Source organism: Gadus morhua, chromosome 21 (genome assembly GCF_902167405.1).
Source record: "Gadus morhua chromosome 21, gadMor3.0, whole genome shotgun sequence".
In the NCBI taxonomy this organism is placed as follows: Eukaryota; Metazoa; Chordata; class Actinopteri; order Gadiformes; family Gadidae; genus Gadus; species Gadus morhua.
The window spans coordinates 12,938,944-12,962,247 of NC_044068.1; the positions used below are offsets into that span (position 1 = coordinate 12,938,944).

General features: G+C 43.1%; 1 protein-coding gene across 1 annotated transcript; it reads left to right on the top strand.

The window, feature by feature from the left end:
• Positions 1–1,310: 1,310 nt before the first annotated feature.
• Positions 1,311–23,071, top strand: plg (plasminogen). The gene is made up of 19 exons (XM_030345045.1): positions 1,311–1,562; positions 2,990–3,131; positions 3,247–3,353; positions 3,865–3,979; positions 4,785–4,924; positions 5,324–5,444; positions 6,021–6,139; positions 6,909–7,071; positions 7,481–7,605; positions 7,871–8,030; positions 8,570–8,757; positions 10,075–10,223; positions 10,577–10,670; positions 11,094–11,205; positions 11,495–11,569; positions 20,402–20,542; positions 20,864–20,970; positions 22,282–22,427; positions 22,812–23,071. The coding sequence occupies exons 1-19, from the start codon at positions 1,514–1,516 to the stop codon at positions 22,971–22,973; spliced, it is 2,415 nt and encodes an 804-aa protein (XP_030200905.1). The 5' UTR covers positions 1,311–1,513; the 3' UTR covers positions 22,974–23,071.
• Positions 23,072–23,304: the final 233 nt, after the last annotated feature.

Consider the following 23,304-nt stretch of genomic DNA (forward strand, 5'->3'; position numbering starts at 1 on the left):
GGCGCGTTCATGTTTCTGGTAAAGACGGTGCGTCAGCGATGAGGTTCACGCGTTCCCGACAGCTGTCATGTTCCCGACAACGACCATTAATGTGCAATGCGTTCGGAATCGGGGGGTCGATGCAGCTGTGTAGTCCAGCTGACCAGTGTGCGGCTTGTTTCTGCCTCCCACAGGCTTATCCCGATCACCACTTTGTTGGTTTTCATTGCATTTTTAGGACACTTTGACGCCCTCTGGTGGCTGAATTGTGAGAAATTGTTGTTCAAGTTTATTTTTTAAACAGCCTTGATGTCAATGTCATCCAAGCTCCGAACCCAAGATGAGGTGTCCTCTACTTTATATTCCTCACACTTCACACAAAGTTGTCCCACTATTGGCATTACCTGCAGATGAATAATTAACAAAAGGGGAAATAAATAATGACAACATAATTTAATGTAAGTAGTAATATATATATATAGAGAGAGAGAGAGAGAGAGAGAGAGAGAGAGAGAGAGAGAGAGAGAGAGAGAGAGAGAGAGAGAGAGAGAGAGAGAGAGAGAGAGAGAGAGAGAGAGAGAGAGAGATATTATATTATTGTGTTATAAAATAGACATCAACAAGTTTGCGGATACATGTATGTTCAAGGAGGCCTGTTTATTATTATTATATAACATGCATTAGTTACCAATTTGTTTGCTACTGTTGTATTTGCTGTTTTGGACATTGGACGGCTTTGGCAGAAGATTAACCCTCTATATTGATCCAACAGTTGTCTGAATCACACTGCATTCGTAATATGAACCCCATGTATTTAAGTTGGAGCTGTTCTACAATATTCTGAAGAGAATAGTTTTACTGTCTTACTGTACATTTCGGTGGGGAAATCAGGTGCTCAATACCCAGCAAAACAGAGGGACAAAACTCTTTTTCACCATTAATGTTTGTATACGTTTGGTTCTAAAGAAAGTCCAAATCATGACAGACGCAAATTGATTGACTCTCAATACAAAACAGTTTGCAATAAAGACTATTAATGTTAGTTAATTAATGTGCATTATTATAGACATTTTTCACAGAGGTGTCATCGTAGGACCATCAGAGCTGTCTTGCCCCGGTACGTTAAAGGAGCACACCCATAATTAGTGTTATGTCCTACGCCTCTGTGAAAAAGGTACATGGTCCATATCATATTGCAAACACCAATACAAATGCCTTTGTGTGATTATTTTTATATTATATTGTATTATGAGTCAGTGAAGTATGCGTGGAGAGTGGTTAGGGGAGGACAGGATGGCCCTGTGCACTATTGAGTCCGATCCAGCGGTGTTCCCAAATACACCTCCTGCAGAGATAAACAAAGCTTTCTGACCCATTGCACCCACCATGTCCTCGTCGGGCCAATGATTGACTCATGATTAAGACCTATCTTATTTGTCTTAATGACACGGCCAAAAGCCCCCCAAATAGAAGGCACGGTCGGTACCTGAGGACCGTAGTTGGCTCGCTATGAACTGTTAGCCAGGGCCTCGCCATGGATTTGTACAAAACGACGCTGCTTCTGGGAGCGCTGCTCTGCACCGGTAAGACCCATCACATGAAGATTCCTATAGCATGCCCTCCGAAGAGTATAGGATAATCAGGGGGGATTCAATCACGGGAGACTCAAGACCGACTTTAATATGTTATGGTCAGATTTTACCCGATGACCTCTATGTATTTGTCGATGGCATTAACAAATTCCCTACAGCAATGATGCCGTCAATATATATTTTTTCATCTCCTCATTCTTATTAGATTGAATTGACATTCCTGGAATAATGACAAACGTAACCTGAAAGCGATATCCACAAAAAAGTACCTCTGGTTTAATAAATTGAGGATGCTTATAGCAAGTCGACTGCTTAGATCAATATCTGTATTCATTATTCTAAAAAAGAACAGCTTTTCATAACTTTGTGTTTAAATACGAGAGCTACTTATCTGATAGTATAATAAACCACAACTGTTAAAGTTAGTGGTGTATAATGAAAATATCTGATATTTTTTCAGATGTCTTCATACACTTGCTACGCATCATTTCACCATTAATTACTAAACAAAGACCGATGAACCAACACAACAGCAACAATTCCTATATTCTTCCAAAAGGGGAAAGGCCACACCATGTAGGTCCTTTTATCATATCCAATATCACGCCTCCTATCCGCGTGGTGATGACACTCAGCTCCATGCATCCCTCTAAAGAGGCCAGAGGTCTCAGGTCTAATGACTCCCCGTGGAGCGTTCAGCCTCAACCATGTTGCAACCTGTCGCTGCCTGCTTAGTTAGTGTACTGCGCCTTGCCAGGCCATTGCATCACTTCACAAACAATGCAGTAATAGCAGCCATCCTGCGAGAGCTCAGTCCCACGACCCCGCTCAAGGTTGGTTCTAGTTTGCGTTTTGGGACCTCGGCCCTCATTAGCGGCATGATAGTGTGTGCGTCTATGTTGAACGGACAGTGTTTATTTTGTTATGTGTTTTGCATTGTCAAATAGGCTACTGTTAACGTTTCATAAAGAGCTATGAGTTAGTATGGCAATGTCCATGTTTAATCCAACTGGGATAGGAGGCTGAATACATTTAGAAAAAGAAAAGGTGTACCATACCAAGTTACATGTCAAAAGCCTGCCTATGTCATGCCATTGACCAGCTGGCATCAACACAATATCTGAAACACTGATAGAATTCTCAGAAACATCTTGAAAAAAAGACACATCATTCTTTCAAACAATGATTCTTTGACTTAACCAATTAATCTTCAATCAAGACACTCTTCTAAATCCATATCCATCGTCATTCATTATCGTATAGGCCCATTGACACATTTCGTTTCTTTCAGGTTTGTTCCACAAGTTAATTTCAGGTCGGGTGTATTAACACTTTGGACCTGTGTGTGGGTGTGTGCGTAATGAAGGCTCCAAACATGTGACGTGTTGTTGTTGAGGTTGTTGCTGTTGTTGTTGTAGCTGCAGTTTTCGGGGATATCCAGGACAACTACTCCAAGACGGAGGGGGCGTGGATCATCTCGCTGCGTAGACGAGAGTACGCCGTGAACTCGCTGGAAGAGTGCGGCGCCAAATGTGACACAGAGACGAACTTTGTATGCAAGTACGTATCCATAAAAACAGCCCTATATATCTACTGATTCCAGTCACCTCAGCTCTACACGATGGTATGATCCGGAAGCTTGCTACACACGGGTCATCTCTCTGCCTGTCTGCAGGTCCTTCATGTACATAGAGAAGGACACAGAGTGTTGGACAGCGGAGGATAACTCCAAAACGGAGCGGGTTATGCGCAGAGCCAGCGCAGCTCTGTACGAGAATAAAGGCAGGTTTCCCTTCTTCTCTCCTGTCTCTCTCTCTATCTCTCTGTATCTGTCTTGGTCGTTGTCTCCATCTCCCTGTCTCTAAGTTAAAAGCATCCTAATTTAGTGTCTTATAAATCATTGCATGCAGAGTGTAAACTTATTTGTTCAGATTGCATCTTGGCCCATACAAAATAAAGGCCCTCTTGAAATGTAGCTCTTGAGGTTTGCTTATGGATGAATTGTATGTACTTGCATGATTATTTTACTTTGTTGGGTTGTATCAACATGGTATAATACGCTTTAGTGCATAAGTCACTTTTGCTTCAGCCAAATGTAATGTAATGTAATAAAAAACCAACCTTTTTGGTCTGATAATAAATGATGTACCTCTTTAGAATGTACAGATTATGTACTGTCTGATCATAAGGTCTCAATCGATTTTTTGACACACAGTGTGAATGTAATCTGATCAAATCAAATAGTTAATCTGCTACACTACATAATGCCGACCCTTGACCCCCCCGTGTTCAGCATACTTGCTGGAGTGTGCAAACGGATTAGGAACCGACTACAGAGGAACCAAGGCCAGGACGACGACGGGAAGGACCTGTCAGAGATGGTCGGGAACTGTCCCACACGTTCCTAAGTAAGTATTCCCCTATCAATGGCATTGCTTTTTCTGAAATGATGTCACACACAGCACTGTAACATGAATATCATGATATGCCGTGCCATTTGATTTAAAACATGATATCAAATCATATGGAACAATATGCAATGCCTTTTGATTTAACCCATGTTTTGTCCACACTTCTGTTATACTTGTCATACGTTCCGTCATTCTTCCAATAGGTGCACTCAAATGTTGGTTTGCTAGTATAACTGATACGAAAAAAATGTCATGACCCATTAACAATCGAGCCATAGCAGAGTACAGTGCAGTGACCTGTTGGAGTGCGTTCTCTTTACATAGGCCATAGAGACTTCACAGTCACAAGAGCTGTATGGATGCAGTGGCATCACCAAATAATACAGTCTCCATGTGCTATCTTTGTATTTAAAATTAAATTACATTTCTATTTAATTTGAAAAGTGTAAATTTAATAATATTAGTAAGTCATTTGTTTGTTTGTGTGACTTTATTCATACTTATTACATTGATATTTTCCTTTAGATTCAAAGGGTTTCATTTTTCATATACTCATGCAGGATATGCAGTGAAATGTTTGTGGGACTTACTCAGTATTTTCTGTGCTTAAAAAATAATAAAATATAATTTGAATAAAAATAGAATAAAATAAAATACAATATAAGTTTGAACAGAAATTAAGAATATAATAAATATGTGTAACTTTATTGCCTGTTGCTGTTATACCCATATTAATGCATTTGTTGATGATTGATAGATAAAGCGGCCATCTGAACTAATGTTGTTGTTGCCTGTACTGCAGCTTCACCCCCGTGTCCCACCCCATGGCAGACCTGGTGTCCGACTTCTGCAGAAACCCAGATAGTGACGTGAACGGCCCCTGGTGCTACACCACGGACTCCACCAAGCGCTGGGAGACCTGCGGAGTGCCGGACTGCAGTGGTGAGAGAGAGAGAGAGAGAGAGGGAGAGAGAGAGGGAGAGGGAGAGGGAAAGGGAGAGGGAGAGAGAGAGAGAGAGAGAGAGAGAGAGAGGGAGAGAGGGAGAGAGGGAGAGAGAGGGAGAGAGGGAGAGAGAGAGAGAGAGAGAGATCTCCATACACATACAGATACAAAGACCAACACACACTTACATAGAGAGATAGACAGACACACACGTACATAGTTTTATGAACCGTTTCAACCCTAACACATAGACACATAAATACATAGATTTATAGAAAGCTTGATAAATCGATTGATACACAGACAGATAACAAGTATATTAGACCCACATAGCGGTGAGACATCTCCAGGAAGCTATTAACCCGTTCCCCCTCACTATCTCCCCTCCATCCACTCAGAGGAGTGTATCTACTGCAGCGGGGAGGACTACAGGGGCAAGATCTCCACCACGGCCAGCGGCTTCAAATGCCAGAACTGGGACTCCCAGAAGCCCCACACCCACGGCTACAACCCCGCCACGTACGTCCCACCCCCCACAGCTCCACTGTGTGTGTGTGTCACTCTCTCTCTCTCTCTCTCTCTCTCTCTCTCTCTCTCTCTCTCCCTCTCTCTCTCTCTCTCTCTCTCTCTCTCTCTCTCACTCTCTCTCTTTCTCCCTCTCTCTCTCTCTCTCTCTCTCTCTCTCTCTCTCTCTCTCTCTCTCTTTCTCACTCTCTCTCTCTCTCTCTCTCTCTCTCTCTCTCTCTCTCTCTCTCTCTCTCTCTCTCTCTCTCTCTCTCTCATTCTCTTTCAAAAGAGCCTTATTGGAATCAAATAAATAACTATTTACGTATATTAGAAAAATAAAAAAATAGACAATAGAAAATAGATAAATCTAACAAATATTTTTAACAAATAGAAAGTGGAGTATAAAAAGGCAGTACAATATCATAAACGATGAAATAAGAAACATAAATACAAAAATAATTGGGTCCGCACCTCCCCCTCTCTCTCTCTCTCTCTCTCTCTCTCTCTCTCTCTCTCTCTCTCTCTCTCTCTCTCTCTCTCTCTCTCTCTCTCCCTCCCTCTCTCTCTCTCCCTCTCTCTCTCCTCCAGTCTCACAGACAAGAATCTGGAGGTGAACTATTGCAGGAACCCTGACGGGGAGCCCAAACCCTGGTGCTTAACAACCAGCCTCTCCAAACGTTGGGAATACTGCGACATACCCCAATGCAGTAAGTCCAGACGTTCACTCATGCAAGCACGCACACACACAACAAATTATATTTCATCTACATATTTCCATGTAATGTAACCGGAAAGTTTAACGTGTACCTTTATTAGTTTAAAGCATTCAGGGAGAGAGAGAGAGAGAGAGAGAGAGAGAGAGAGAGAGAGAGAGAGAGAGAGAGAGAGAGGGTAAAGCTTGCTCCCAATTACTGGAAGGAGCCAATCACCTGAAGGAGAAACTCCTAATGAAGCCCAACACAGAGTCAATGTAATCCAATAGTTTTGCTGTATATTCAGTGAGATAATACGTTTGGGGACGGGGTAATGGTGAGGGAGGAAAAGGGACCATTCAATAGGGGTGGAAATTGAAATTCGAACTCAAAGGCAAAATAGAATAGGTGGAGCGCTGAAACACAAAAAGGGCACAAGACAGCTGAAGAAATCCAAACAAAGAAAGACGAGCCAGGTCACCGTCTGAAGAGAAGTCCTGGGCAGGAACCAGACAGACAGACAGACAGGTAGACAGACAGACAGGCAGTCAGACAGACAGACAGACAGACAGACAGACAGACAGACAGACAGACAGACAGACAGACAGACAGACAGACAGACAGACAGACAGACAGACAGACAGACAGACAGACAGGCAGACAGTGTGAACAGACCCGGTCAACTAAAAATATGTAAGAACAATCTGACAAAGTGGCACTAACAGCACAGGATATAAATAGGCTGTTCATTGTTGTGAGTGAACTTTGACCTCCACGTCTGCAGCGTCCCCGCAGCCTACCGTGACCCCTGAGCTGACCTGTGCTTCGGACGAGGGCAGGGCCTACCGGGGAACCATCGCCACCACGGTCTCCGGCAAGACCTGCCAGCCCTGGTCGTCCCAGATACCCCACAAACACAACCGAGCCCCGGAAAATTACCCCTGCGGGTAAGGCGTCCAGGGAGAAACAGAACGGGGGTCCACTCTCTGTCTCAAAGGCGTTCACTGACAGGACCCCCAGGGATTAAAGAGAGGATTCCCAGTCCTTAATTATGCATCACTGTAGTACACACCGTGTCTTTTAGCATGGTTTTAGCAAGATTGCCTTTTACTGCTATTCATGTTGAAAGAACGTGGAGGACTTTGCAATTCTGTCGTACAGGTTATGTTTATGTTTTTATTTCTCAAAAGAAAGAAGTAAAGTTTTAAATTTCCATGCTGTAACCCTACTCCTTTGGCCATTGGCAACATTTCATAATTCTCCTCTAAGATACATAGACGTGAATAGCGCTCAATGCTCACTTTTTTTGCCGTAACCCCGACACAAATGTTGAACCTGCTTCCCTGTGCCATTCAGAGGCCTTGAAAACAACTACTGCCGTAACCCTGACAACGAGAAGATGCCCTGGTGCTACACCACAGATCCGGAGGTGCGCTGGGACTACTGCCAAATCCCCACATGTGGAGGCAGTGCTAGACCAGGTACCACGACAACCACGATGGTGGTGATGATGATGATGATGATGAGGATGATGGTGATGATGATGGTGATGATGATGATGATGATGATGATGATGATGGTGATGAGGATGAGGAGGATGAGGAGGATGAGGATGAGGATGATGATGATGATGATGATGATGATGATGCTGATGATGATGATGGGAGTGGTAGTGTGGGGATAAAAATGTTGACGATCAGGTTGATTCCCTCCCTCCCTCACTCTCACACACACACACACACACAGACCAGCCCGTGATCCCAACGGAGGAGGATAACTGCTACGTGGGGGATGGAACCGCCTACCGTGGCACTACGTCAGAGACCATCAGTGGGAAGAAATGCCAAGCGTGGGCCGCCATGACGCCCCACTCGCACTCCAAGACCCAAGAGACCTTCCCAAGGGCGTGAGTGGCAAAGAGAAAAAACAACTGGGGCGCGCCGGTGGTTAGGTAGGGTAGGGCGCGTGCCATTAAGGGTCAGTCCTGATGGCAGCGACCCGGGACCGTTTGCCGCCCTCGGTCCTCTGCATGTCCCCCCCTCTACCTCCCATACCTCCCTGTCTGTCTAACTCCATCAAAGAGCATACAAATGCAAAAAGCAATCTAACTACAACAATACAACTATTGTACACCAAGTTATTATTATCATTTTAGCCATTGAGGGCAAAGGGGCGGCGGCCTGGGCGATGTTTAATTAACATGATTAGCAAAATTGAAACTAATGAACACATATCTCTAAATTGTATACTATAGGTTGTGTCGACACACGACCTGAGCGCCTTATATTACAATATTTTGATAGTGAGCTGCAATAACAAGGTCTTATTGCATCTTTTTGCATATATCACAGCATTTATTGGGAGAGGATAGGAACGCCTAGAGCTACTGGACCTGGCGGTTTACTGCTGCTGGCTCATTTGACACAATGTCCTCTCGCTGCCCAGGGATCTGCAGAGGAACTACTGCAGGAACCCGGACGGCGATCGCGCTCCCTGGTGCTACACCACCAACCCCTCGGTCCGCTGGGAGTTCTGTGACCTGGAGAAGTGTCCCTCTGTCGTCGCCCCCCCCCAATTGCCGGACCCCATCCCCTCTGTTACCACCACCGTCACAGAGTCAATTCCAGAGCGAGGTCAGAGCCGTTTGGTTTTTTTACCCCCAGATGGTTTGGTGCCTTTGATAATCTGACGATTAACAAGGTGTGTGTGTGTGCCACCCTGCCGTATCGAGAGGATTCAAAAGGGTTGCAGTTCTTAAGCAGAACTGTAAAATCAATTGGATATATTGGATATATAATCCAAAAAGTATTGCACGAAGAGAGATTTATAACGGGACAAATTATTATTTCCCTGGCTAAAATCTAAAATATTTCATGAGTTGTTTGTGTTTGTGTGTGTGTGTGTGCGTGTGTGTGTCACTGTGTGAGAAGTCAAAAGGGGAAGACGTACCTCTAGACCAGTGAAAAAGTTGTATATCCACATCTGCCAGGGGAAACGCTGTGGCAATGTCAAACACCACAAGGTCTCCCCATAATGACTAGAACAAATCAATGACCAACAAAAACAATAACTGTAGCAACAATCCAAAGCTCCTTTCCTCCCAAAATGGCGTTGCATTGCATTACACTATGCCCCAAAGCAACTGACGAGTAAGGTGGAGCCCCATCAAGGCATACCAACAAAGGTTTTGCACAACCTAGCTTAAAGAGAAGGGTCTGGCTGCAGCCTCTAGGACATGGACATCCACATCCTGCTGCTCAACTGCCTCGTCACTCATAATCATTTACTTAGATCATCGCTGGCATTAAACCTATGACGTGTATGACGTAGCAGGCAAATTATAGGAAATTATAGAGTTTAAAGGAGATAAATAAGAGTTCAGTATAGCCAGTATAGCCGCTCCCTCCGCTCAACCTCTGCTGGACTACTATGTATCCCCACATCACGACTCATTACAATGGGTGCCCGGTCATTCAGCTGTTCAGCACCCAGGCTCTGGAACTCCCTCCCCCCACACATAAAACAGTCAGACACCATTACAACCTTCAAGTCACAACTCAAAACTCACCTGTTCAAACTCGCACACAACGTCTAACTGATCACTGTCTTGATTGTTTGTTTGTTTTGTCTTGTTTTTGTTTCATTTATTTATTTATTTATTATTATTATTTTTCCACAAAGTCTTGTTTTTAAACGATTTATGATAACTTTATGCTCTGTAAGGTGACCTTGGGTGTCTTTAAAAGGCGCCCTTTAAATTAAATGTATTATTATTATTATTATTATTATTATAGGAATCAGATTAGTCTTTTGTATATTTTAAGGGGTAGTGACAACAGTTACAGTTGATATCGCAACGACAAATACATTAGATCTCTGGGGCCTTTTGACTGTAGCCGTTGGAGCGATGCTGTTGGCTCATCATGCCTCTCTCTGTGTTGTTGTGTCAGATTGTAGGGTGGGAAGCGGCGGCACATACCGCGGCTCCACCTCCATGACCAGCGCTGGGGTCACCTGCCAGGCTTGGTCCTCCCAGGTCCCCCACAAACACAACCGCTTCATTCCCCAGATGCACCCTCAGTTGGGCCTGGACCGCAATGTAAGAGCCAGCACACGCGGGTGTGTGTGTGTCTGCGTGTGTGTGTGTGTGTGTCTGCGTGTGTGCGTGTGTGTGTGTGTGTGTGTGTGTGTGTGTGTGTGTGTGTGTGTGTGTGTGTGTGTGGTGGTGTGTTTGTGTGTGTGTGTGTGTCAAATCGATCATTAGATACCGAGTGATTTTATACACTCAGTAACGATACAACACAGTAACCCAGCATGATTAAATGTCCGAGTGATGCGTCTACGGACACACACAACCCCTTGAGTATCTGTTGCTCTGTTCGTCATGTCATGGCCCCACCCACCGCTTCAATGTGTGTGTGTGTGTGTGTGTGTCCCCTCTGCTGATCCCAGTACTGCCGTAATCCGGACGACGACGTCAACGGGCCTTGGTGCTACACCACAGACCGCAGCAAGAAGTGGGACTACTGCCAGATCCCCGAGTGTGGTGGGTGGAACACCTCGGAGTGCAGAGTGTGTCTACCCTCACAGTTCACCAGGCCTTCCTCTGCCTCTTCCCTGGAGCGGAAGGGTCGCCCGCAGACAATAGGGGACAAACTCTGTCCAACCACGATCTCTCACGGGTTTGACCCTAATTGGAGAACGGTTAGAGCCATCCCTCAGCTATTTCTGAGTGGAATGATCTGTGAGATCTCTGTTCTGGGTGGCCTGCACGCCACCTCTGTGGGAGGCAATCTAGATTTTTCTCATTTCTGACCAACCACATCAACCTCGATTGTTGTATCGTTTTTTGGGGTGTTTTCTGCTCAATCTCTGTAAAACACTTCAATTATACCTGCAGCACGTCTAAACATGGATCATGAACTTAAACCGTGTTCACGTTAACTCCAATGTTCTTCCTCTGTCACAGCGGTGAATTGTGGAATGCCCCCGATCAAACCCAAGCGCTGCTTTGGTCGTATAGTGGGGGGGTGCATCTCCAAACCTCACTCCTGGCCCTGGCAGATCAGCCTACGGACCCGGTGAGTGTTTGTTTGTGTGTGCATGTGTGCGTGTGTGCGTGTGTGCGTGTGCAAGTTTGTGTTTTTCCGTTCTCTTCACGGCAAGGGCCTTGTGGTTTGCTTTCTAAAACAGACAATCATGATCATCCCAAATCATCATTTGTTCTGTATCGTTATCTTAAAAGAACGTGTTTCTTAATAGAAAACAAACACAAACAAATGCCGAGATTTGAGTCATTGAATCAAACAGTTGTATCCCACTGTATTTAATGTCTTGTTTCTTTTGTTATATTGTCATCTCTCCCACTAGAGGCGGAATCCATTTCTGCGGAGGAACTCTGATCCACCCCCAGTGGGTGCTCACCGCGTCCCACTGTCTGGAAAGGTCTGCCCATCATCCAGTTTAATTCATACCCAATTCACTCCAAGATGCTCTTCTTTTAGACAGTGTGTGTGTGTGTGTGTGTGTGTGTGTGTGTGTGTGTGTGTGTGTGTGTGTGTGTGTGTGTGTGTGTGTGTGGCTGTGTGTGTGTGTGTGTCAAGCCCGACCCGGCCCGTGCACGTTCTGTACGAGCCCGGCCCGGCCCGACACATTAACTGTAATTATGAGCCCGAGGCCGATTTCAACCCGAATTTTTTTTAATACATGTGTAACTTATGATATGAATTTCGATGAATATGTGTCGGCCTCAACTTGATACAAAACACTCTTTCACACGTCGATATTTCCTCTCCCACTGGACACACACACACACACACACACACACACACACACACACACACACACACACACACACACACACACACACACACACACACACACACACCCCTACCGACGTATCCAGGCCCATGCAGTTATAAAATGCAATCAATCATGTCAGAACATAGACATTTTCTATAAATAGCCTACCAACGTTTGCAGTGAAAAAAAACTGACGCACATTTCATGCTCAGGGATATGAAGCTCCACAACTTCAGGAACTCGGTTGCTAAGCGGTTAGTTTCAGATGCTTCAGTAAGATCGAAATACATCAGAGGAGTCACACAGGAGAGAACCCGGTCAGGTGCATGGTGTTTGGAAAGAGATACACACAGAAAGGGCATATCTCCAGCGCACACAGACTTGGGAGAAGCCATACCGTTGGCCTAGCACATTACACCTCTGTCTTATGCAATGTTTTTGTGCGCAGTGAGCTTTATAAATGAGGCCAACAGGCAAGCGCAGCGACTCAGCAAAAAAAAATAAAAATAAAAATTAAAACGTGCGGGCCGCACTAACACTTAACTTTGATATCAAGTAGGGAGCCACGAAATATCGTCCCGCGGGCCGCAATTGGCCCGCGGGCCGCGAGTTTGAGACCCCTGGTCTAGACCTTTGAAATGGTTCAATCCCCAAATTAGCTTTAATTTACCATTTTACAATGTACTCCAGTCCCCAATCTATTTTTAAAGAAATGCATTTGAATTGTTGATTTGCATCACAGAAAATGGTCCACACTTATACTGTATGGAATGACAGGGGTCCACTGTTGGCTGATACATAATGACAGAAGTTCTCTCTTAGATAGCATAGAGTGACGTTCACACTCCACCATGGATGAGTAAAAAAATAAATAAGCAAAATGGATAGTTCTTAAGAGGTAATAATCTAAATAAAATATGATATATATATGTATAGACATAGTGTTATTTTGCAATTAAAGTTGCCCCAACAATGTTGTCATGAACACAAATATCTAAACTTATTAAGGTTTTTATTTTTTTACAACTACAAACTTGTGTGCTTAGTCTACGGTTTAAGGAATGCATTTTATCTGTTGATTTGCATAACATAACTTTTTCTATTGACTGGGGTCCACTGTTGGCTATGACAAAATGACACCTTCTTAGATAGCATGGAGTGACATTCACACTCCTTTTATGAAAAGAGGAAATAACTATATATATATATATATATGTATATAATGTAAGGGAAAGAGTAATCTCAACTAATGTAATAATAATTTGTCAAACTTGATTGTGTTTTTAGGAACAGAATAGTCTTACAAAAACCTATCTATTCATTTGTATCAATAAAAATGATAAACAAATACAATTAAAATACAATATAAGGGTCTAGACCTTTGAAATTGTTCGATCCCCAGCTCAACATGTACTAGTTGAGCTGAGTCCAAAGACACCAAGCATGACACTCTAGCAAATGGTAACATGTATTTTACATGGTACACCTATGGTCTAGGACATGATCTCGGTGTAGCAAGAGGGCGCGCTTGATCTCATTGGACTCAGCTTAACGTGTGGATGCTAAATAACATGTAATTTGTCAGAAATCTCCATCTGGAAGCAAATCTATAGCTGGTCATTATTGATAAAGGCCTCCAAAATCGACAGCTAATTACTACCCCGAAACATATTCAAATATGATCATGTGTGGCACTGTTGCAATCGCCTCAAAACGTAGATGTCAAAGCACACCTTGTTTGCCCCGTTACGCCACCGGGAAGATATTTTCATACTTCTAATGGATTGATTCATATTTTAAGGTTCTCGGAGTGAGAAGCGGTTGCAGCAGAAGTGTTGAGACGAAAGATGATAGACATTTATAGAATATTCCCATTCACATGATTCTTCGCACGACCTGCAGGTTGGAGAGACTGAAATAACCCCCAAAATGAGTAATAATGTAAAAGCAGCCAAGTCCCACAAATTGCTTGAACTATTTATTTCATTCCATTGTTTCGTTGATATGCATTATTGAAAAGTTTCAAGCATATGGATTTAATGCAATATCCACAAACAGTTCAAAATGGTACCATGATATGCGGTCACAGGTACATAGTTATCAGCTGACAAACATGTCACGGGTTGAAATCAAAGGCAGTACAAATAGATAAAAATGTAGCTGAAGTTTCAAATGTCTTGTTTATTGTATTAACCAGTTCATTTCTCTTTTTTGAAAGTCACCAAAAGTCCAAAAAAGTTAAACGCAAGGTCACAGGCTAACAGTGGAGCTGTGTTGGGAACCAGCAGCCAAGAGCTTCCATGGAAACTTTCTACCCATGTTAAATAGATTTAGTTGGCAGTTCCTTTTCTGCCCATTTTTTTTTTTTTTTTTTTTAACTTGTGGAAGCACTTTGCAGTACTGGGAGACACCATTTCTAACGGCAATGGAGCTAGATTCTAAAAATATCAAAAGATGCCCAAAGCAAATACCTTTAACCCATAGTTGTGTTTTATCAAATTAAAAAATGTGAGAGTTTCATTGACCACAAATTGAGCAGAAATATTTTGCATACAAATCTTTAAATAGTTTAACCACATTAAGAAAAATACATTTGTTATTTTTTTTTATTAGTGAAGCCACAAGTGTTGCACATTATCCAAACAGAATACCTGAAATGTTGATATTTTCAGCCCTTTCGGGTTAAAACAAGAGAAAAGGACAACCTAACAAGAGTGAAAAGTTTGGGTTAGGTGACCTATTATAGTTCAAAGATGTCCCTGGTCAGGTAGACTAAATAAAAGTGTATTCCCAATTGCTCCAGGACATTCGTGTAATTTACTTGTGAGCTCTCCCTTAAGCCTAGAGAGAGATCAGTGTTGAACCACCAACTGAAAGGGGGTATTTGCCATTAGTATGAGTGACAACATTTCATGGCTATTAATTTAGTTCATTATATTTAGCCGATTTCAATAGACTTTTCTAGCAGGTGAAGCTGTCAAAGAACTAAATATGGAGCAACTACAAAAAGTAAATTTGCAGCATGACCAAATTATACAAAAAGTATAGGAACTGTTCTAGCAGATATGTTTTGGAAGTCTCTTTTGATAGGCAGGGAATAATTGTCTTTGTCACCCTGTAGTCATGCCATCAAATCTGTTGGGCAAAGTACCGCTACTGATTAATCCAGTAGACTCACCAGTCAAGTCCCCCTAGTTAGAAAATGGAAGAAACCCAGTTAGTCATGTTAATTATTCTGTTGTTACAAATGAAGACCAATACTTTCCACATATTGCGATCCAAGTTACTGGCTGCAGTCGTGGATTTTATAGTTCTATATGAATAGATTCAATTTACTAAACTATTAATCATGCTTCAGAAGAATTAACCTTTCTTGGATGGCAGATCTACCACAAGCCTCCATTGCCACAACCTCCAGATGGCTTACGACCTACGGCAAATCCTCGACTACTGCAAGCCAACAAATTGGCTCTTGCACACTAGACACGCATTTTGCTTTATTTTAGGTTTTCAAGCATCTTAAAATACCCAAATCATCACTCCAATACACAAGTCAGTTAATGGCCTACAAGGAAATGCTGTAGCTAGTGTTAGTGATGGCGATAGAAATGGACAAGCTTGCGTGTACAAATATGCAACTAGAATTGCAAGATTCACAGCCCAGTTGCAAAAGTGGTCGCAACCGTTGGATTGTAAACAAGGGTAAAAAAAAAATAAGACCAAAAAACTTCCCATAAACTAGTCAACATGGTCAATTGAAAGCCTGTACAAAACGACCCTGGAATAGTCAAATGCAGCTTTACAGCGGATGAATTAAGCCAAATTGCATAAACATCCAATGGTAAACACTATACAAATGCAATCAAGGTTGCACTCACAATAGGCCATCTGGCCGTGGCCGTCGCAACTGTGGCCTGGCCACGGTAGGCTCTTGTACATACGCCATCACGTCGCTAGCATCCAAACAATTCTACCAAACCTTAACCAACTAGTGAAAAATGGAACAAAACTTTAGCACACAACCAGTGACTAATCACCTTGTCCAGGGGTGTTCCAACGTGGTTTACCAGAGGGCCTTGTGGACTTAAAGTAAGCCACACATTTGATAGACAGTACCGAATGACGTTAAACTAAGCTAACCTACAGGTTACCAGTGCTAGTGCAATTACATGAGCATTTTGCACAATATTTGTACTCCAATGCTACGTAAAGCAGGCTTCTTCAGAAACCCGTAGCCTGCTACATTGAAGGGCAACTGTAACAAATCCTGACCAAGACCGAAAGATGGCTCTGGAAGCCACTACGGCCCACGCAGCAGATTACTGCGTGGACCGTGGTGGCTTCCAGATCAACCCTTCGGTGGACCATTCATACACATGTATTCCGAGGATGTTTTGAAGACAGTGGAGTCCCATGGCACTAGATTCCTTTGAAGACTAAGTTAGTATGGGGGGGCCCAAAGGGGGCCCCCCCATAGATCTTGTCAGTTATCTAACACCTGTTAAGAAAAACACACACACACATCACAAGATACAAATCAACAAAGCTAGGTTAACAAACAGCGGCGACATGCATGTCAAGGTGCAAAGAGCAGGGATACTGATGGCTTGTGTCTGAGGAGACAGCCCAAAAACATCAACATTTAATAAAGGAAAATAACTTTTACTCACTGCGGTGGTCTGTTTCGAAGTGCCATGTTGGTAGCAATATTTGTCTGGGCTGTTCAGTCAAATGCCCACAAAAACAAACACGCAACAACGCATACTTTCAGTTTGTATAAAGTGACAATAGTGATCTGCACTCTAGATCGAAAACTTTCAACCCTCACTAAAATCAACCTCGATTGACACAGGCCGATGCGAAAAGTAAACCAAACCCATTGTGTTCACCTTTAATAAAGTGGTGCGTGACAGGTGATCTCAATTAAGAGCTAATCAGAAAGAACACACTGATCGGCCATGAGTGAGACTATCAAAACGAGGACGAGGATTTAACGGAATTGTTACCATTCAAATTCAAATTTCTTTATTATTGGATAGGGTATGATATCAATGATTTGGGCTTTGAGTAGGCCTATATTTCTTAAATATATTTCTTAAATTTTTTCACCCCTTCGCCTTTTGAATATGAAATCTATAATCTCAGCCTCTCTATAATTTGCTCAACACATATTTTATTGTTCAAATAAAATCCCATCCTTATTTTGCCATTCATATTGAATCTTTACTGTCTTTCATTGTACAACACAATCATCTAATAATTATTCATAACGCTCTTTCATCTCCTTGGCTGCATTAAGACGAGGCTCGGGTCAGAGCAAAGATCGGGATCCACACATAAGGGATAGTTATTTATTAGAATAAAGTAAGTATCATGAAATCTGTAAAGGGATTAGTGTAGCGTATGGAAGATTAGAAAATGTGCGATGATATGGTTTGGACAGAAAACCAGTACCAAAATCACAAGGACCGACCGAGCCAGAACGGAGGAAACTTAACCCAGACAGACAAAACAAATACTGGGAACAACAAACCATCTTTACCATGTTGGAAATACCCAAACAAAATGCAACAAACCAAACCTGATCAGCAAACCAACATATATGACCAACCAACTGAACTACTGACCAAACACACAATTCTTTCGATTAGCCTATGTATATGGGCAGTGGAAAGTGTGCTGTGGGGATGTTGAATAGTGTTAACATAAAACAAAACATGGAACCAATCCAAAGGTCCCAACCCTTAAGGAACCATCCTAAACAGAACCCAAACGAGGACCATCTTTCATAGCACAAATTTTGTCTGTTCTTTGAATGTGAATTTATGTAAATCAGTTTTTTCTAGATTATATTTTTCCACAATAACATGACTTCAGTTTTAACTACCCTAATTTATCACGGTTCAATCAATCAACAATCGCTGTTCCCTGCACTTGAACCGCCTTAAAGCTATCATCTGTCTTTTTGATGGAGTTACCTACAGCATATGTCAGAACCTGCACAATAGTATACAGACCAAAGAAAGTTTGATGTGTAGAATTTTGTTTTTAACTTTGTGCTGTTAAACAGAGAAGATGGTCCCCTCTTGGATTGTACAGAATGACAGAAGTCCCCTCTTTGCCTGTTCAAAATGACACTGGTCCCCTGTTAAATGGTATGGAGTGACTCTTACACTCCAGCATTTATGTATTCATTAGGGTAGAAAAAAAAATGTTAACTGCTTTCTCTATAGTACAAAATAAATAATTTGCCATAGAGCCTTTACACAGTTCTTCCATAGTTCATAAGAGACATTTTGTCATGAGGAAAAAAAGACTTATAGATAACAGGGCTAACTAGGGCTGTCAATAAATAAAAATATTTAATCGTATTATTGTCCATATTTAACTTGCAAATTGCAAATTAAACGCACATTTTTAATCCTTCTAAATATATCTTAAAAGATGATTATAGATTATTGATGAGGATTACATTTGTTCTTTTCCACACTTCATGAATAGATCCATGCAGGAGTGTGAGGGTCGCCCCATACCATTTAACAGGGGACTTCTGCTCGCTTAAGTATTCAAGTCCCCTCTTGGCCACTTCTTTAAAAGAAATCAAAAAAACACATTTGAAGTTATATGACAAAATAACTTAAAACCAAACTCTGTATTATGTTTTTGTATTTTTTAAATGACCAGAAATAGAGGTCCACACTTGGTCGATGAAAACCTGCGTGCGTGCGTGCGTGCGTGCGTGCTGGCTCCATGCATGCAACATGAACCGGGGAGACCAGGCTATTTTCACAATAATAAGTAATTTATTATATAATAAACATAATAAGAAGTGTGGTGCAAGTCAGTATAAATGTAAGTAACCCAAAAGGTAATGTAAATATCAGTCCATGTGAAGACAAAGGAAAGCCAATGCTGGGAGGCGGGAGAAGCCACGTCTGCTGTCTGGGCAGGCTCTTTATACTGCCACCGGTCCATCCCACACCTGCTGACAATCTCCTAATCAGGAGGGAGAGAAACACAGGCATACACAGCAGGTGCGGGGTCAAAGACCCAACTGGGTCGTCACATCCCCCCCTTAAAACAGAAGCCCACCTAAATGGGATTCTGTTCCAAAGAAACAACCACATAAAATAAATCGATCAAAATAAAAATAACCAATCAATCCAAAACATCAAAACCCAACTACCACCAGTTATCTCTTCCCCCCCCCCCAAGACTCCTGTCCCTTTTAAGCAATGCTTGTCAAATGCTTACCAAACAAATGCTTATGTTGCTCTAAACCGGATGAAAGAACAAAGCTACAGCGCACCGAACAGCCAACCAATTGAACACAGGTGTAACAAATTTGCCACCAGACCGGAGCAGCCCCGCATCTAACTGTAGAACACAGCCCTACCTACTTCTAAGCTAGTCTTCGGTGTGCCCATAGCAATTTGGTTACAAGCAACCCCAGCGCGTCCGACACACCAAAAACAACAAACAAAAACAACAAAGGCAAAACAATAAACAGCGGTAAGCGCTCTACTCCTAACGCGAGGACTATCAGTTGCTCCAGCAGATCTAATCTACCAGCCTTCCATGGTGACCGCCACACCTGCACCCAATTGAAGCTACACCTAGCCTCCTAATTGGCTCTACTCCTCCCCAGCAAATCAAACAAAGCAATCCATATCAACCAAAAACCAATTAATCCAAAACCTCAATTTATCATTTAACCAACTCAACTAATTTAGCGCGGGTCTCCCCCAATTCCATTTAATGCCACTGCCCAGGCAATTCCTACCCGTCAGTACAAACAAAAAGGCCAATTTGACAAAAATTGCCAATCCAAAACAAGTGGAGGAAAATGTTCTTTACCTTACCCACTTCCAGAAACAGATCCCGGACGAGCCCCCATATGTGACATGCTGGCTCCATGCATGCAACATGAACCGGGGAGACCACGCTATTTTCACAATAATAAGTAATTTATTATATAATAAACATAACAATAAGAAGTGTGGTGCAAGTCAGTATAAATGTAAGTAACCCAAAAGGTAACGTAAATATCAGTCCATGTGAATACAAAGGAAGACAAAGGAAAGCCAATGCTGGGAGGAGGGAGAAGCCACGTCTTCTGTCTGGGCAGGCTCTTTATACTGCCACGGTCCATCCCACACCTGCTGACAATCTCCTAATCAGGAGGGAGAGAAACACAGGCATACACAGCAGGTGCGGGGTCAAAGACCCAACTGGGTCGTCACAGTGTGTGTGTGTGTGTGTGCTTATAGCAATATGAAAAGCATACGGTCCCTGTGATCAGCCCCCATGGCATTATGTCCCACTACCTAATGCGGGGCCCTTCACTGCCTTACTGTTGTGTGGAAGAAAAAACTCTCTTTGAAACCTTAGCATGGGTAGGTGTATCTAAACCAACTGTCTTTGTGTGTGTTTGGGTGTGTGTGTGTGTGTGTGTGTGTTTGTGTGTGCGTGTAGTTCCAAATTGCCAGCCTTCTACAAAGTGGTGCTGGGTATCCACAGAGAATCTGCGATTGCGATGTCCAAGCAGGAGAAACAACTGGTCAAGCTGATCCTGGAGCCCAGCGGAGCGGACATAGCGCTACTCAAACTGTCAACGTCAGTACTGTGCAAGAGCAAAGCTTCTTGGGAGAGCCAAGGGGCAACACTTCTGCTTGCCTGAGAACATGACCAAAATAGTTTTGTTATGAACAAACTTGATCAGAATACAGCCTAGATGACATGATTAAGAGTAATGCCTTCTACGACATTTTATTCATTCTGTCCTGTATTTCCCTGTGTGTGTGTGTGTGTGTGTGTGTGTGTGTGTGTGTGTGTGCGTGTGCGTGTGCGTGTGTTTGTGTGCGTGTGTGTGTGTGTGTGTGTGTGTGTGCGTGTGCGTATGTGTATGTGTTTGTGTGTGTGCGCGTGTGTTCTCAGCCCTGCAAGAATAAATGACAAGGTCCTGCCAGCGTGTCTGCCAGAAAGGGACTATGTGGTTCCCAGCAGATCCCAATGCCATGTTACTGGCTGGGGAGAAACTCAAGGTATGTGTGTTCACGTAATACTGTTGCTGTGTGTGTGTGTGTGTGTGTGTGTGTGTGTGTGTGTGTGTGTGTGTATGTGTGTGTGTGTGTGTGTGTGTGTGCGTGTGTGTGTGTGCGCACAGACGAGTGTGCGTGTGTGTTTGTGTTTGTGTGTATATATGTGTGCAGTGTGTGTACATGTGTGCAGTGTACAAAGAAAACATGACCACGATTCCAAAAACAAATGAAGTCCAATTTCTTGGTGGGGCCGTTACTTGAAAAACATGGCTTTTCTTCGAAGATAAGGATGATGATGTTGATGAATGAGGACGAGGATGACTTTGGTTGATGGAGTAGGAGAGTACCATTATGGATTGATGCACGCATAATAGAGGACATTCAAGCTGGACTGACAAACTATACCCCATCTCAGGCTCTCACCCATGAAGACTCACACATGCAAACGCACACACACAAAAATACACACATCTACCTCATCTTCTCGCACATTGTCTTTTGTTGCACATTTTTGCACTACATATTTATTTTATTCGTATGTATGTGGACCTTTTTACTCTGTGGACTTTTAATATGTGGTTTTAATATGTTTTTAATACTGTGGCCACCCTGGTCGTCGGCGGCTAGGATTCCCAATAGAGATTGCTCAAGCCAGGTGTCGAAGCAAGGGTTTTATTTCTGGACCGCTCAGGAGAATAAGGAAAATCATAAAATAACTAAGGCGACGTCCACTATGGGGAAAAGAGGTGTGGGTTCTCCGGCCAGGTCCGTCTTGGTGTCCGGCGTGAATGTCGCTCCTGGCGCCCTTCGGTCATTCCTACGGGAAAGCGTTCCAAACGTAAGGACGATAAAGTCCGTCGGTCTCGTCGGGTCGCGTGACGGTCTCGCCTACGCGTCTCCTCTCTTTGACTGCCGTGTGCTCGGCCTTTAATACCCCTCTGCCGCCACCTTCCCCCAGGTGATCTCACTCCCCATGATTGTCTGTGACTGCTTAATTGGTGGGCGCTTACAGTCGTGGTGAAGGGGATGCATCTCCCTTGGACTACTTGTCCGTAGAGAGGGCGCTGTTCAGAGGGTCGGCGAGTTTCCTCCAGGTCCGCCGGCGCAAGGTTGCCACAATATAAAACGTTTTTTGTGGGTTTTAATATGTGTCTAATATTAGGTGCTATTTTTAATCTCTTAATCTAAGTATCATTGGCTGAGTGAACCACACAATAATTACAATGCCCCATGTGCACCTGTACATGGACAAATGGCAAAATAAACTGAACTGAACTGCATGCACGCATGGTAACCTCAGAACTGTGACCCCAGGGACGGGCGGAGAAGGCATTCTGAAGGAGACGGGATTCCCGGTGATTGAGAACAAGATCTGCAACAGGCCGTCCTACCTCAACGGCCGGGTGAAGGCCCACGAGATGTGTGCCGGGAACATCGAGGGAGGAACTGACAGCTGCCAGGTAAATACAGAGATGCGGTGGTTGTAACATTGCTAACTGGCACAAAGAGATATACTGGTATATAAAGATGAATAGCTAACAGTCCCCTAGAGATAGATACTGGTAGTTATATAGCTACCAGGCATATAGAGATGAAAAGCTAACAGGTATCTAGAGATATAGTGGTAGTTACATAGCTAACAAGAAAATATATACTGGTAATTATATAGCTAAACGGTGCGTAGAGATATAGTGGTAGTTATAAAGCTAACAGGGACATAGAGAGATATATTGGTAGTGTTAAACCAATGAAATACAATGATAAACAACATTCCCAAATAAACAAAGACTTACTATTAATCTATGATTTGTGGCTGTGTCTGCTTGTACGTGTTCCCCCTGTAGGGTGACAGCGGCGGCCCTCTGGTGTGCTACACCCAGAACAAGTTTGTGATCCAGGGCGTGACGTCCTGGGGTCTGGGCTGTGCCAACGCCATGAGGCCCGGAGTGTACGCCCGCGTCTCGCACTTTGTTGATTGGATCACGGAAACCATTGCAACCAATTAGGGAGCTCTGCTGGCAACCGCCTACCCAAAAGCTACCCACGCACGCAAACACATTTTTATATATCCCGAGTCAATAAATAATGTGTTAGAAACGTAAAAGTCTTGTTCATCTGTTGTCACGTCATCACATACACAGTTCCCTTATTCAGATAAAATGTTATGTGTGGCTGGGAATCAACCAGATATGGTCCATTTCCTAATGGATATCGCTCTCTATTTTGGTAGTAGGCCTACATATATTATCATCAGCTGTGGCTTTATCTGCACTATATATAAATATACATGTGTGTATATATATATATATGTATAGAAGTGTGTATATATATATCGAT

Excerpts from the sequence above, each read along its gene's own strand:
- plg (XM_030345045.1), top strand. The coding sequence starts at position 1,514 with ATGGATTTGTACAAAACGACGCTGCTTCTGGGAGCGCTGCTCTGCACC. Across the intron at positions 6,140-6,908 it reads CTGCGACATACCCCAATGCA|CGTCCCCGCAGCCTACCGTG; the intron begins GTAAGTCCAGAC and ends CCACGTCTGCAG. Across the intron at positions 22,428-22,811 it reads GAGGAACTGACAGCTGCCAG|GGTGACAGCGGCGGCCCTCT; the intron begins GTAAATACAGAG and ends TTCCCCCTGTAG.